At 40.7% G+C, this 16,880-nt stretch overlaps 1 protein-coding gene across 6 annotated transcripts in view; it reads right to left on the minus strand.

The window, feature by feature from the left end:
* Positions 1–207: 207 nt before the first annotated feature.
* The window catches only part of apbb1 (amyloid beta (A4) precursor protein-binding, family B, member 1 (Fe65)), a 42,745-nt gene continuing 26,072 nt past the window's right edge, over positions 208–16,880 (minus strand). For all 6 annotated transcript variants that reach the window (XM_051908822.1, XM_051908823.1, XM_051908825.1 and 3 more), the window contains exons 10-14: positions 7,276–7,348; positions 6,990–7,070; positions 6,653–6,768; positions 6,347–6,523; positions 208–2,403 (exon numbers count right to left, since the gene is read on the minus strand). In XM_051908822.1, coding sequence (XP_051764782.1) covers positions 2,239–2,403; positions 6,347–6,523; positions 6,653–6,768; positions 6,990–7,070; positions 7,276–7,348 — 612 coding nt within the window. In that variant the 3' untranslated portion in view covers positions 208–2,238. The remainder of the gene's footprint in view (positions 2,404–6,346; positions 6,524–6,652; positions 6,769–6,989; positions 7,071–7,275; positions 7,349–16,880) is intronic.

Consider the following 16,880-nt stretch of genomic DNA (forward strand, 5'->3'; position numbering starts at 1 on the left):
CACAGTTTAGATGTTTCCCTAATCAAACACACTTGATTCAACCCAAGACCTCATATGGGTGTGCCAGATAAGAGAGACATTCAAAATGTGTGGTGAACCACTGATCTAGGAAGGAATGATGCCTTACCACAACACCACAAATATTTTTGCTGCTGTACAAATATTACCATTTCATTCTATAATACGGAACTAATAAAAAGCATTAAATGCATTTTCAATTTTTTATTTCATCCAGTCACATTTGTATCTATATAACATTTAATTTACATTTTAAGAAATCAGTTCTCAACTCTCCTTAAAAATGTAATGGTTAAAACATTCTACATAAATGTTTACAGGATTCTACATAAGCATCTACGTAAGTGTTTACAGGATTGACCCTTCAAATTTTTTAGTATCATAGCTAAAATATCTTATTTTGAAAAGCAAATGTACTTGAGGCATTTCTACCATGTTACCAATAAGTGAAGATTTATGCATAAAGTAACATGTCGTTGTTTTTTAAGAAACAGCTTGTGATTCAGCATCTATGCAAGATGCACTAAAGCACTTTCTGTGCTTTAGGCACACAAAGTACCTTCATGATATTAAAGTGAAAAGAACGACATTTTCTTTGATACCAGTTCTCGATGTAATGCAGAATATTTACATGTACGCTTATTCTACAATAAAGTTTTTTCTAGAGCGTTAACAAAAGCAGCGCATTTTAAGCATCACATTACATTATCTAGACTTACACACAAAGTAAAAAGGGCCAAGATGAAGCATTCGAATACATAAATGAGATTGAACATTCAAGTGCATTTAAACATTCCCTTTAAACGACAGGTGTAATTGGACATGAAAATGGGTCCGAAAACGAATGAAAAACTGAGCTGTCTGGCCATATTAGTGTATTAAATTCACAACATGATATTTATGAATTCTTACACATTCTTAAAAGTTTAAGACATGGCAATATGTTACAATGTGTATTTTAAAGAAATAATGTCTATATACAGCAAGACTGCCATCGTTGCAAAGTATTTAAGATATATTTCCAAAGATTGTTTCCAATACATAACATGTAAATTATGTGCAGATAATCAGTTGACTTCAATATACAATTTAAAATTGTGACAAGGAATAATTTTAGTGACAAACCAGTATGTACTGTAGAAACTTGACAGGGACAAATGCAGAGAGCACCCTAGCGAACCAGTGTATGTCACATCCTCTGTCAAACACGCTATGCTGTTGGACTGAGCATTTTTGATCATGATCAAAAATCACATTTCCATCCAGATGAAGCCATCCAATACAACAAACAGAAAAAACAACAACATAAAATTACAAGATAATAAAAAAATGTGCTGATTTAAAGCAGGCTTTCTAATGAGCAAATCCACTTTGGAAGACTAGGATATGTTAACGCTATTTCACAAATTAATAAAATAGTTAAATTCACAAACCGACAGAGTTGGTAAATGTAAAGTAATGTGTAATAATTTAATTGAGTTCAGTTTTTACAAAAATCAATATCAGCAAATGTAATGGAAGGAATTAAGAGGCTTTTTGACTTGCAGTCAGTGAGGCAAGACAAATAAAATGTGGAGCTGCACCTTTTTTCCACAAAGTGAAAGTCACTTGAGACAAATGTTGTTTCAACACTGACATTTTAAAAAAAATATCTTCTGTTTTCCACAGAAGAAAGAAAGGCATACAGGTTTGAAACATTATGAAGGTGAGTGAATGATGACAGAATTTTCAGGGCACACGGATGTTACAAGGTCTGCGTTTTCTGTTGGTTCTGTCCCTGCTTTGAGGTTGGCAAAGAATCAATTCTTTAGGAGAAAAAAAATATTAAATGCAGTCAAAGCTAGCACAATATGTGTCACAACACAGAGCCACAGGAAGAACAAGAAATAAAAAAATAAGCACATTGCATAGTGTATAAGCTCATTTTAGTGTTTTGTGAAAGCATGCGTAATGTTTAGTGTCTTTAGGGTGTGTAGTCCACATAACATCCACTACATTGAATGCTAACGTAAACAAACGTGGTAAAAGTAAATGAAAATGTAGTGTTAAATAATGGAATATCTATCAGTCTAACTTGCGTGCCTTCTTGTATTCTTCATATTGTGTGCTAACTGCATGAGGATAACTGAAGTGACATGAACGACCCTCTACTTTTAGGCCCATAAAAACACAAACACAAAAAAATTTGCACTGAGCACTGCTGAGGGAATGTTTCCCTTCTTAGGGTGTCTGAGATCCAGATCTTTTAAAGCTACCCAGCAGACTCTGAACACCCTTCTTCACACTTGAGCCGACCCGGCGGGCGACAGAATCAGCAGGTGGGCCGGGCAGACAAGAGCTGCTACTGTTGGGAGGTCGAGCATCCAAACACTTCTGATACCTCAGCTGTAAATGATGGAAGATATAATTTAAACTCATTTAAATAATATAATTTAAAAACATTTTAAAAGAACAGCAACATATTTCAACTTCAACTAGCTATTAGATTATACAAAGTCTGTACAGCCATGGCCAAAAGTATTGGCAGTGACATAAATTTTGTGTTTTCTTGCTTATTTTGTGTTTGCTGCTTCAGTATTTGTGGTGTTGATTCACATTGTTTCTAGATTATTGTGCAAAGATTACATTTTAAATAATTGCAAAACGCTTCATTAGCCAAAAAACGAAGAATAAGAAGTAGTAGTAGTAGTTAATTCACAAAAATGCAAATTTCAGTTTTTTGGCCCTGGCACAAAATGTGCCTGAAGCTGAATAGGAAATTTGGAAAGGAAATATGTGAAACTCCAAGATTAAAATAGATAGATTAAAGGAAGATTAAAAATGAGAAAGCAATTCATGCTTACAAAACTAAGTGTCCAGAAGAGATGGGTGAGAAATACTGGAAATAACATGTTCAGCACTTAAAGTGGCAGTTCTTTGAGAGACCAAAAGCCTTAGTTCAGTTCAGTATGTGTCACTGCAGCAGGTTTGCTCCGATTTTACGGTGCCCCTAAAAGGACATGGTGATGGAAAAAATGCGAGATGGGACGAAAAATTTATTGCAATGCTTTGTGTTCTCTTGCAATTATAATTCTATTATTATCAAATAAGCTATCACGCATACTCTGTGTAAAGGTAACGGTGGTACTGATCACACATTTGGCAAGATATTTGTCAATGACACTCAGGATCTGTTGCGCACCAAAGCCTCAGAAAAGGTCCTGTCAGTCATCTCTCCTTACTATCTTCACGTGATTAATGAAATCTGACGCTTGCTGCACTGTGCTGTGACTCAGCAGCTTGTGATGCATGGAGCAGAGCAGACGCTTTCAGTTTATAATTGAAGCGGCCGTTGTCCAACTGAACTAAATGGTTTTTATTTCTATAAAAAGAGCAAAACCACAGTGGAGGCGGTGCTGCTGTGGGCTAGTAATTTAATGTATTTGCTGTCTATGGAGGCCTCACTGAGCCATCGGATTTAGTCAAAAATATCTTAATTTGTGTTCCATAGATGAACAAAGGTCTTACAGGTATGGAATGACATGAGAGTGAGTAATAAATTACATTATTTTCATTTTTGGGTGAACTAACCCTTTAATCCTATTGAGAACCTGTTGTCAATCCTCAAAAGGCAAGTGGACAAGCAGAAGCTCACAAATTGTGGGCACGCACTACAAGATATTCGGGGCGATTTTGGGCCGATTTCTCCCCTTCCGACAATCCTAGGTAAAGTCCTGATTATCTTCCTGCAGTTTGAGGTGTGTTAGGAATGACTGAATCTGCTCGGAAAAACGTCTGGGCCACCCCGATCTCGAACCGCAAATATTCAACATGTTAAATATTTATCCTATTGTGTGAGGGGAACCCCAAGGTCAAACGTGCGCACTCTCTGGAGATTATCACGTGAAATTAATCAATACCCAGTCAGAAAGCGAGCTGACGGAAAACTCACCTCCAGCTCATGCTTTAACATGTAAAGTCCACGTTCACACGTCTCTATGACTTTATCTAAACATTTTACTTTCCCCCACGAATTTTCCGTAAAAAGCAGTCCACACTATAAGCCCCATTTCTTCTTGTCGGTCGTCAGCCATGTTGGTTTACTTTAGTCACAGACGGGACCTCTGCTTGTTTGTGAATGGAATCTCTTAGTGTGTGGTGTGCTTTCCTAGTCACATCATGTCACTCCACACACTAGAGGAACAAAATGGTTAAATCTACGATTTCTTATCGTCATGTTTGTGGTCTGTCACATTTTGAAAATCTTGTAAGATTTGAAAAATCTTTTAGTGTGGCCCCAGCTAATAAGGCAATAACGCATCGCCATCAGTCAGGATTTGGCCCAGAAGCTGATATCCAGCATGCCAGAGTGAATTGCAGAGGTTATGAAGAAGGGTCAACACTGTGACTCTTTGCATATACTGAATGTTTTTGTCAATAAAAGCCTTTAAAACTTATGAAATTCTTATTTTCCAGTATACTGCTACAAATGATCTACATATATTGATGCAGCAAACTGCAAAACACAATTTTTATGTCAATAAATTATGCCAATACTTTTGCCGACGAAAGTATACAGTATATCATCTAATTTATACTGTTAAAACTGTATGCATAAAAAGTGTGTAATTTCAGTGATGACAAACACATGTGAATTAAATTATGAGAGCTGCAGTGGAGGGATTAACAACTTAAACTTTGGGTTTATTCCCTAGACCAAGGATATGACATCAGAAAGCTTGGAATACAGAGCAAAAATCATATGGACCAATTTATGATAGTGTTACGTTGCTTATGTTGTGGAGCTGCCTGCTTTCATTGTATGGAAAGTGTGTACAATCTGTAAAACTTCTCCTTTTGTATTCCACATTCACAAAACTTATGATTTTTGGGTGAACTATCCCTTTAACATAAAAAAAAAACATGTGCAGCTGCTTTAACTAAAAATGTGACGTACTGTGTGTAACAACATGAGCTACCTGATCTCTTCTAAATGTGCAGTGAAGAATTAATTTCACTTACAGTGGGTACGGAAAGTATTCAGACCCCCTTAAATTTTTCACTCTTTGTTATATTGCAGCCATTTGCTAAAATTATTTAAGTTCATTTTTTTCCTCATTAATGTACACACAGCACCCCATATTGACAGAAAAACACAGAATTGTTGACATTTTTGCAGATTTATTAAAAAAGAAAAACTGAAATATCACATGGTCCTAAGTATTCAGACCCTTTGCACCTGAGATATCCCTGTACTTGGTCGCATTCATCTTTCCCTCGATTGCAACCAGTCGTCCTGTCCCTGCAGCTGAAAAACACCCCCACAGCATGATGCTGCCACCACCATGCTTCACTGTTGGGACTGTATTGGACAGTGCCTGGTTTTCTCCACACATACCGCTTAGAATTAAGGCCAAAAAGTTCTATCTTGGTCTCATCAGACCAGAGAATCTTATTTCTCACCATCTTGGAGTCCTTCAGGCGGGCTTTCATGTGTCTTGCACTGAGGAGAGGCTTCCGTTGGGCCACTCTGCCATAAAGCCCCGACCGGTGGAGGGCTGCAGTGATGGTTGACTTTCTACAACTTTCTCCCATCTCCCGACTGCATCTCTGGAGCTCAGCCACAGTGATCTTTGGGTTCTTCTTTACCTCTCTCACCAAGGCTCTTCTCCCCCGATAGCTCAGTTTGGCCGGACGGCCAGCTCTAGGAAGGGTTCTGGTCGTCCCAAACGTCTTCCATTTAAGGATTATGGAGGCCACTGTGCTCTTAGGAACCCTAAGTGCAGCAGAAAGTTTTTTGTAACCTTGGCCAGATCTGTGCCTTGCCACAATTCTGTCTCTGAACTCTTCAGGCAGTTCCTCTGACCTCATGATTCTCATTTGCTCTGACATGCACTGTGAGCTGTAAGGTCTTATATAGACAGGTGTGTGGCTTTCCTAATCAAGTCCAAACAGTATAATCAAACACAGCTGGACTCAAATGAAGGTGTAGAACCATCTCAAGGATGATCAGAAGAAATGGACAGCACCTGAGTTAAATATATGAGTGCCACAGCAAAGGGTCTGAATACTTAGGACCATGTGATATTTCAGTTTTTCTTTTTTAATAAATCTGCAAAAATGTAAACAATTCTGTGTTTTTCTGTCAATATGGGGTGCTGTGTATACATTAATGAGGAAAAAAATGAACTTAAATGATTTTAGCAAATGGCTGCAATATAACAAAGAGTGAAAAATTTAAGGGGGTCTGAATACTTTCCGTACCCACTGTGTATATACCACACCCAGTATGTGTTGAATTTGTACTGTATGTGATTAACTATCAATCGTGTTCTAGACATATCCTTACCATGCAGGCAGCCTGTACGGCCTCACTTAGACTGGCTGCGTTAGGATCACACCAGAACATGTGACAGATAAAGTCTCCAGGTCCCTCTGCCATGATGAATGCAAACATGTGCACATCCTTCCCGACTCCCATAAACGACAGGAAACGCACACGACACTCAGAAAGAACTTCCTCTGTCTGTGTTCGTGACATTGAGAGGTCTAATATTAGTGCAGTGATTCATCCAAGCAGATTTTTATAATACAGCGTTACATATTACATATGATACTGAAGTACTGCAAGATTGTCAACAAACACAAACTTGACCTCAGAAGTTAGAATGGTGAGTGTAGCGGATGCCACGTTCACAGTCACAGCTGTCCAATCCTCCTCGTCTTTGTTGATGAGGGCCGTCTCCAACGCTACATTAATAACGTCCATGCCTTCAGGAGACACATACCAACACAACAACTCCACTTTAGGCAGCTAAATTTGATTTGAACATGACAATAAATAGACGTTATTTTGAGTGCTTACAGGTGACGACATAGCCACATAAAAATGTGACAACAATCAGTTGCGGTGTGGAAAAAAAACAGGTAAAGCATGCATTTTGTATATAATAGCATGAGAGTAAGGCATTAATGAAAAGAGGGCATCCTACCAACTGGCTTTGTCACTGGCACACGACCCAAATACCGCACCTGGAAGCGCTGGACCAGCTCATTCTTGGGAGCTGGGAACTCTGGAGGAGAAAAGATTAGAGTCAGTGATAACAGTATAATTCCATTATCCATTATAATACTCATTTAAGGAGGTGAGAACAAAATATCTGATGTAAACATTTAAAGCAGACACTTGCAACAGTGTTACATACTGTATAACATTTAGATCTGCACTGGAGATCATCCACAAAACAAAAGCTATATTCAGCATATCTGTCATGTTACCCTGGAAAGGGATGTCCCCAAGTCTGGAGAGCTCAGTGTTTATTCTACTGGAAGACTTCCTCTGGGCCATGATCTGGAGAAATACAAAGATAAAGCAATTACCAATCATGAGTGGGATGCTTACGTGTTATGGTCTCTATCTCTAAATTGATCTCAAAGTGCAAGCCACACAGCTGTAAATGCAAATAGAAGTAGTGACACTTGTGTATAATAAATGTTGAAATTGCTATATCATTTTTTATCATGTGTATGACGTTAAAAAATGTTTTGTGCAATGTCATGAAAAAAGGTCTCAATGTGCACTTGCGCTGACTGACACACCCAAAGCGCGCATACACAAAGCCGCCTCTCTCAGACAGCATGTAATCCCGATTAAATTCTCTTTTGTGGCTTATTGCGCTCGTACTCGTTGATCCCGCTCACTGCAATCATAAAGCTTGGATGCTTCAGGATATTTATTAATATATTTCCGATTGTGTTCATTAGAAAGAAGAAAGTCATATACACCTAGGATGGCATGAGGGTGAGTAAAGCTTGGGGTAATTTTCATTTGAAAGTGAACTAATCCTTTAAATGGTCAAATACACACAAAAATCCCCATCATGTGGAGTATTCTCATAAACAAAGACAGTTTTGTCTTAAATAAGCGTATCAAAAACAGGATCTGTGTCAGTCTATTCAGTACGTCCATTCAGTCTTAAAGTGACAGCAGCCTAATAAACCAAACCTGCTGCTGTCTGTCATTAATGTTAATCAATCAACAAAAGGCAAAGAGAAATTCACTCACTGCTAGACTAAATAAATTTTGTATCTTTAATAAGAATCAGTGTATATTTAATTCATACATTATTTAATTTCTGTAGTATTTCTTACGTTAAATAATCCTACTGTAGCCTATCTGAAAGTTAATTTAATTTAATTAATTTACTTTGTTCTATTGTATTCATCCTATTGTTTGAGTTATTTGCTTCTTTGTTCTTATTTTTAATAACTAAAATAGCTATATTGTAGGAATGTTAATTTAGTTTTTTCCCTAACCGACAACCAAAGTTCGTTAATCATTAAGTGTTAAAATAGAATTTAATTAAATGAGAATGTTTCCATGTAAAAAGTTTCTGTGACCCAATAAAATAACAAAATCTGTTTTCCAGGGGTTTAGTTTTATATGTCATAATAGCAGCATAAACAACAGAGCATGAGGATTAACACATCATCACATCACGCACCTGCAGCGCTTCTGTGTGAATGGAGAAATGTTGTTTCTGCTGTTATATGGAAACAATTCAAGTGATTGCATAGATTGTCTCAAGCGTAGACACATATCACTTCTAGCATTGGAACACGAGTGAAGTACAAAGCCTAGTTTACATAATTAATAATAGATACATTGCGAATACCACATTTGGATTCATGCCGAATTAGTGAGATTGTCTACATGGGCCCAACGGTGGTTTCTGTTTCAGTTTCAGTTTAAAAGAATTCATTTTGGCTTGACGTTTATATAGCTACTTTTATTTTTCATTCTTGTTCAGTTCTGAATATCGTTAAATTGAAAGGATTTATTGTGGACTGAGGGGAACTAAAATAGCCTATAGCTATGTTTATAATATTTTTAATGTTTGTAAACATTTAGTTTAATGCAGGCTAATAATAAAATGCAACTTGTATGCAAATTATCAGTTTTTTCCTCTCTCTCTAAAAACAATTTTATAGGTATATTTTTTTAACCATGCAATTTTTAAAAAACCAACCTCAAAAGCAGGTTTTTTATGCTTGTAGGTATGAGCATACCTACAATATTGTGATATACAGTATATTGTTACTGTGAAATACAATCTTATATCGCAAAATAAGATTTTGGTCATATGTTTGGCACACCAAAGTGATATGAATTGAACATATTTGCTAACACAATTTGGTCCAACACCTGGATGATCCTCCAAAATAAACAAGCAACCTAGAATGGTTCAAAACAATAACAATTTTGGGCTCTGATTAAATTAGGCGAATTTTTGTGCTATTAGTTGATTTAAGTCTCTCCATCCTGTTTGACAAAATTACACAAGTCAATTTGATAAAATCAACATTTTAAAAGATGGTAAAAATGAAAAAACTAAATATTAAGCTTTCCTTACATCCTCATGTAAGCTAATTGTCAATCCCTCTGAGCAATGACTAAGTTTAGGTCTTTAATAACTTTTTGTAACTACAACACAAGCATAATCAATTTTTAAAAAGAGTACAAAATGCTCTGCAGCACAGGAAACACTATTTGAATATATGCTTGTACCTGTTGTATATAGTGATAAAACATACGCTATCATCACAAGTGCTCCTAATAAAAAAAATTTAGGAGCACAGTCAAAAATTTGAGCACTTTCTGGTCAATAACAGACATTAACTTTCCCATTACAGGGCAATATTTGCCCCCTTTAAATGAATTTCCAGAAGCATTTTTACCATTATAAGAGCAATTTTTTCTAATCTTATTAAATGTATGCATCATATTTCATCAATTTCTTAAATTAAAATAGAAAATTTGTTTTTAAATGTTAAACAATAAATTCAGTTCGAACAATAAGACACAATCAGACTGTTACCAATCAAAAGAAATCATCAAAAAAATGCATCTTTGCACTGCAGAAGTGGCACAGATGCTCGAACTGAAGTGGTATTATTTAGAGATTTACATAGACTGCTTAATGCAGCTCATTGGTAAATAATGTTGTACGAACTTTTAAATATAATTTTTTTAATTTAGAAATATGTAAAAATTAAACTTTAAAAGTTTGATATTTTAAATAGAAGCAGTCTATGTAAAGTGTAAATATGAAAATAAAATCCCCAGTAGGTGTGAGTCATTCATTCAGTCATTCAAAAATGCAGATTCATTCAGGAATCACCGTTGCTTGGAGATGCGCAACAGTTCTGGTGTGGCTTTGTTTAAAACTATTAGAGCAATGAAATAGAGCAAAAACAGACAGTATTGTGGCTAAAATGTTAAGTCACTTAATATCAACTTGTTTATTGGACTTTAATCAGATCAGTAAGTACCACATTTGCAATCATGTCAATACTCAGAGAAACAGGAGTCTACTCCTACTACTGTGTGATATTAACATTACTTAACTTATATATTAGGCTTGCTGCAATCGACGGTGTTACCGGTGTGCAGCCGCAACACCGGTTATAGGCTATCACTTGCCTACCGTGACCGTGGCACCACCCCCCACCGTCATTTTGATTTTATTATTGTAGGCTAATAAAATGTATTTAGTTCAACTAAATGTATTTAGTTAGAGAACACATACAGGTAAAAACTGAATGCATGCGTCTGCTCAATTCAGCGCGAGCCGAACGAGAGTCGCAGCACAGATCAGCAGCAGGGGTCAGATTTCACCTCACTTCATAAAAGTTTGGGGTCAGTAAGAATTTTTATTTTTTTGAAAAGAAATTATTCAGCAAGGATGCATTAAAATCAATCAATCAATCAAAAGTGACAGTAAAGACATTTATAATGTTACACAAGATTATATTTCAAATAAACGCTGTTCTTTTGAACTTTCTATTCAAAGAATCCTGAAAAAATATGTTGTACACAAATATTTTGTACAACTGTACACAATAAATGTTTCTTGAGCAGAAAATCAGCATATTAGAATGATTTCTGAAGGATCATGTGACACTGAAGACTGGAGTAATGATGCTGAAAATTCAGTTCCCTTTCGAAAGGGAACTTTTACTCTGCATTTGCAAACGCTATGAGGAATGTCACGTGACTCGGTGTCTGAAAGCCAACTATCCAATAACTCCAATGCCTATTGGCCGGCGACAGCCTATGATGTCATACGGCGCGACCCGGAAGTATAAAAGGCGCGCCTGGGGAAGCAGTCATTATCTCATCGTCTTTCGGGACTGTCTGTGTCTTGCCACTGTCGTGTATAACTCTGCTATACTTGTGTGTACATCTCTGATTATGTCTGAGGACAAAGAGAAACGTGTTAGGAAGTGTGCGGATCCACGCCCGAGATTTTTGACTCCGGATGATCCGCACACCCTATGCGTACACTGTCTGGGAGAAGAACACGCACGGACAGTGCTTGAAGGCGCTGTCTGTGAGAGTTGTGAGCGTTTTCCCATGAGAACGCTCCGTTCCCGCCTGGCCCTCTTCTCAAGGGAAGAGGCGTCAACATCTGCGCCTGGTGGGTCCGGCCCTGCTCGTGCCGAGGCAGAGCGGCGGCTGCACTCATGGGGCTCGCAGGTGGAGCTCGCCGCCAAGTTTGAGAGAGGTGTCACAGTCTCTCAACCTCCGGCGGCGGCTGGCGGGGATGAGCTCTTGGATGACGATGATGTCTTATCACTGACATCATCGGATCCAGGAGCGAGTGTTCTTCTGGCTGCTAGCCCCCGTGAGCAGGAGATGGCAATGGAGGAGGAAGAAGTTGTGACTTCTTTCTCCAAGCCTCCTTGCCCAGCATATGCCGAGTTACTGGAGGTTGTGGAGCGCGCTGCCGGCAGGCTGCAGCTGCCGTGGGAGCGCGTGAGGAAAGAGCCCGTTCGCGGCAGGTTAGACGAACGGTTTCTTTCTGACCACAACCCCGTAACTCCAGTGAGCCTTCCATTCCTTCCAGATCTTCACGTAGAGATCAAGAAGGCAAGGAAGAACGAGATAGTTGGCAAACATCTCGTCAATGGGCGGCAGCAACACATACCCATGCTGGCCTAATCCCTCCACATCAGCGAAATTCCTCCGCTGATGTGGATGAATTCTGGCCGAGTATGGGTATGTGTCGCTGCCGCCCATTGACGAGACATTTGCCAACTATCTCGTCACGGGCAGGGCACTGACACTAAAAGCTCCGGTTCGGATGTCCAGACCCCTTAAGCTGACATCTCGTCTGAACGGCAGAGCATATGCTGCTGCAGGTCAGGCTGGCGCGGCTTTGCACACTATGGCGGTGTTGCAAGCCTACCAGGCTGACCTGCTGAAGGACCTGGATCAGGGGCAGGGTTTGTCCCCTGATGCGGTGGCTGAGCTGCGCCGCACCACAGATCTTGCTCTCCGGGCCACCAAGCAGATGGCCGCCTCGATTGGGAGATTGATGGCGGCCATGGTGGCCACGGAGAGGCATCTGTGGCTGAACATGGCGGACATCGGGGAGAAAGAGAAGGGCTCTCTCCTCGATGCCCCGGTTTCGCCAACTGAACTTTTCGGCGGCTCCGTTGAAACGGTTGTCGGAAAGTTCAGGGAGGCGAAGGCACGCTCAGCAGCATACAAAAACTGCATACCGCTCAGGTCCGATTCTGGGTCTAGACAGCCGGGAGGCCCTGGCCCGTCTCGAGCCGAGGCTCAGAGGCAGGGCCAGAAGTCTAGTGTCGCCGCTCGAGCGCCTCCTCCACCTCGGAGCAAGTCGCAGAAGCGGCGGGATACGAGGAAGAGGAAGATGGACTTAAGGGAGGTGATTGATCACCGGCGCCAGTAACGCCGCTGTTCGATCCCCTCTCTTAGCGAAGGTAATTCTACATCTGCCTTCGCCCCTCTTCCTCGGCCTCCTGGGCATTTTTAATCACTGTGCATGTTCAGGACGACACCTTTGAACAGTCAGGCTGACGGCCGGGCCCATGATGAAATTTTTCTGAAGGCCCGCCTTCTGGCTTGATAGTGAAAGGGTTCTTTGGGCTTTTAGAACCATGGATTTCATCCTTCCCATTTCAAATAAGTAAAGGAGGAGTCTTTGGTCTTCGAGCCACAGGAAGGTAAGACAAGGTCCGATTTAATTATTTAAATGTTTGACCTTGTGTTGTTCCTGTATAAATTTCCTGAACATGTAACAGTAAAATGTAAACTATTTAGGGATTTTTTGGGCAAAACTGGAGTGTTGAGACTGACTGAGCAGGCCACAAAATGGCTGCCGCTTAGTTTTTTCTCTATATAGGAGTAGCCTCTCGGCTATTTTTCAGTATAGTTTGAGTTGGCACTCATTATTTCAGTTTATATGTCTACGACATTTTAGCTTTGAGCTTCGCTTTATTTCTCTCATCATGAGATTTGGAAGTGAAGATCAGGCTTTTGTTATGGGCCTGTTGTAGTATATAGGCCTATAGCTTAGCGGCCAGGCTAGAGCTAGGTGATGTGTGGTATATGAAGTAACCCCATATGTATTTACTATCCTTTCAGGATGTGTATTTCCTAGTTCTGGCTTCCTCCCGAGGGAGTTGTTTAGGCTGTATGCCCAATTATCCCCTTAACAGCTACGTTGTAGACTGTTTTTGACTCCCTGATGCTGTTTCTCAGGTGGTAGGCCCTTATCTTCATGTAGTTAAGTTATGCAGGTGTGTGCTAGGCGCCACTTTCTAGAACTTTCATGCTAAAGGAAATGATTTTCTTCTGAGCCACTTGATGTTTTGTATAAGTTATCAAGTTTGAGTTGACGTTGCTAGTTTTTAGCTCCTGTCCTCTAGGGCTTAGATCAGATTTGAGAATCTGTACAGAGAGCGTTTTTCCTTTCAAAGACAGCATGTATATCAAAGTTTGTGTTACTTTGAGTTCTAGACTTTTGCCCTACATTTGTATGTGAGCTTATTTATGCTGCCACAGGTTAGCACCTGCTCTCATAATAGCAGGCCCTTTTGCTGTAAAGTGGCCTCTATTTGAGTATATGGTGACTTATATTCCCCAGTTAAGAGGTTTATTTGTGTCACTGAGTGCATCACCTGTTGGATTGCATACTCAGGGTAGTTAGAGCCACTTTTTTGAGGAAAGTTGGTATCTATTAGCTCCCTTTTTGGTGATCTTGTTAACAGCTATGCATATAACTTATGATACTTGGCCTCCTTCTAGTTAGCAGTTGTTTTTACAATGCTGTTTAACTGATCATAATATGCTCACATATTCTCACAGATTTACGCTGCCACAGGCCCTGCCACATGTCTGTTTGAGGTAGTAGGCTTGTATCAGCCTCCCTTAGACCATGTTGGCTTTGTTTGGTTCCCTTTAGTCACAAATATTTAGGGTACATTGCCTGTTGGAATGTGTAGCCTAGCGCAGGTCGCAGTTAGCTTCCCATAGCTATTTGGGTTAGAGCTGGTTCCCTGTAGCTTGGTTCCCTTAAAATTCACGAGCTAAAGCCACGTGTTATTGAATTAGCAGGCCCCTTCAGGCCTCCTTTTTGTTTAATTGATGGCACAGTTTGTATTATTTAATCTGTGAGCAGGCTGATCGCCACTTGATGCTGGAATGGAGGCCCCTTAAGGCCTCCTTTTCTAGTCGACTTGTTGGCAGGATAGGCCCTAACAGACCTGTTCACGATGTTCGGCAGCGTTTTTCATGTATTAATCATCTTGGAAACTTCTAATACATGGCCTTTGGGTGGTATGGTTATGGTAGCCAATTGCTGATGCCACGTGTTTACTAAGGCAGGCCTACTTCGGCCTCCGGTGTAATATGTGGAGTTCAGTCATGTACTCCTCTCGCTGTGAGAGTAACAAGGTGCTTTTTACCGAGTATTCAGAGTGGCTAGCCCCTCAGGTTGATTATGGTAGTGAAACCTTACGGAAGGTTGGTTTAACCTACATCTGCCTCCCTGAGTCTGATTCTAATCTAGTTGAGCTAAGAGACACCTAGCGCCTAGGGTGGATCTTTTGTGCTCCTAGAAACGGCCATAAGACTTACGGGCCGCCTTTTTTGAACACACTGGAGTATGTTTGGGTGTATTTCTATTTGAGAATTATCTGTATACACTTTCGTTGGCCAGAGGCATAAGTGATAAATCCAACCTCCTTTTTGTCTGGTTGTTTATCGTCCTTGGGGCCTAAACACTGCCACGAGCTGATGCCACGTGTCTGTTGAGGTTATAGGCCCCTCCAGGCCTGCCTTAATACGTGTTGGCATACGCTGTACTCCTCTTGCTTTAAAGAGTAAAAGGTGCTTTTTACTGAGTACACTGCTCGTTGGATTGTGTTAGGTGGATTGTCATGCGGGCACTTTGCAGCCTCTTATGCTGCCATTGAAGTCGTCTGTCTACCCCAGAAAAACAAGACAGGTGTTCAGGGTGGCCCTTAAAACCAGGCCACTTTCTGTATAAGACTTCTGTTTTCACATAACTACTATCATGCTGTAGGCCCCTCCTCGGCCTCCATGAGTATGTGCCCATTGTATGGTCTACCTGTTAGGTGAGCTTCGTACTTCCCTTTTAGGGTTACGTTTGTAATAGTGCTTAGCTCCCTAAGCTGATCATAGTGGTAGGCCTTAATCAGGCCTCCTTCTAAGATTCAGCCTCAGGCTGGTTTGTGCTCCCCTGGATCAGGGTTCTCTAGCGCACAGCCTCCTCAGTGCATTAATTAAGCACTGAGTAGATCCTAGGATGAGTGGATTGTACTCCTCTCAATACAAGGGTTCATAGCACTTAGCTGAGTTCTGCTCTCCGGGATGCCCGTCTCTACGCGTGGGTTTGAGTTTGTTTCTGCCTCTTTGCAGTCACTCTTACTTATTATCTTCTATGAAGAATGCGTTTTAGAGGCTCTGTATTCAGACAGGATTGGCCAAGACTAAGTTTGTCTCGTGACAGACCAGGTCGGCCTCCCTGGTGGCATTGGGGGGGACTTTGTTTCCCTCTAGATTGGATGGAACTGGAATAAATACTTTGAATGTTGCGATCCTGTCGGACTTATGATAGCTACCTGAATCGTAACAAAGCACTGTTGGCCAGAGGCGAACTGGCCCCCCGACTAAGCCTGGTTTCTCCCAAGGTTTTTTTCTCTATTTAAACACCTATTTGCCACTTGTCTGCCACCTGATGTCACCTGATGGAGTTTGGGTTTCTTGCCGCTGTCGCCTTTGGCTTGCTTAGTTGGGGACACTTGACATTTGACTTGACATTTGATATTCAACAGTGCTTTGATCTGCCTGCATTGACACTATTCTTTTAAGAGCTGCTGTGCAGCCAAATAATGTACCAGTTATCAATGTAAAGCTGCTTTGACACAATCTACATTGTAAAAAGCGCTATATAAATAAAGGTGACTTGACTTGACTCTAGTGACTGGCCGAGGTTCCCTTTGGTTCCTTGGCCACATTCCCTTAAAGGGACCGCTTTCTCTTCGGAAAAGCTGGTTCCAGACGCCTTAGCAGCTTCTGTAGGACCTCTGAGGAAGGCCTTCTTGAAGTTCAGCTTGGGCTGTTGGCCAAAGGGAATGCTGTCACTGACAGCCTGGTGTGACCCGAGGGGGAGTTGCCAAGCAGTTCTCTAACTGCTCTGGAGCCATTGTCTCACTCTCCTCAAGCATGGCGGCGTGGGTATATCGTTCCCCATAGCGTTTGCAAACGCAGAGTAGAAGTTCCCTTTCGAAAGGGAACGTCTCAGGTTACGTATGTAACCATGGTTCCCTGAGAACAGGGAACGAGACTCTGCGTTTCCTTGCCATGCTTCGGGCTGCCCGCTGAACAGTCCCTCAAGACGATGGATAATGATTGCTTCCCCAGGCGCGCCTTTTATACTTCCGGGTCGCGCCGTATAACGTCATAGGCTGTCGCCAGCCAATAGGCATTGGAGTTATTGGATAGTTGGCTTTCAGACACCGAGTCACGTGACGTTCCCCATAGCATT

This window comes from Ctenopharyngodon idella, chromosome 10 (genome assembly GCF_019924925.1).
Source record: "Ctenopharyngodon idella isolate HZGC_01 chromosome 10, HZGC01, whole genome shotgun sequence".
NCBI classification, from domain to species: Eukaryota; Metazoa; Chordata; class Actinopteri; order Cypriniformes; family Xenocyprididae; genus Ctenopharyngodon; species Ctenopharyngodon idella.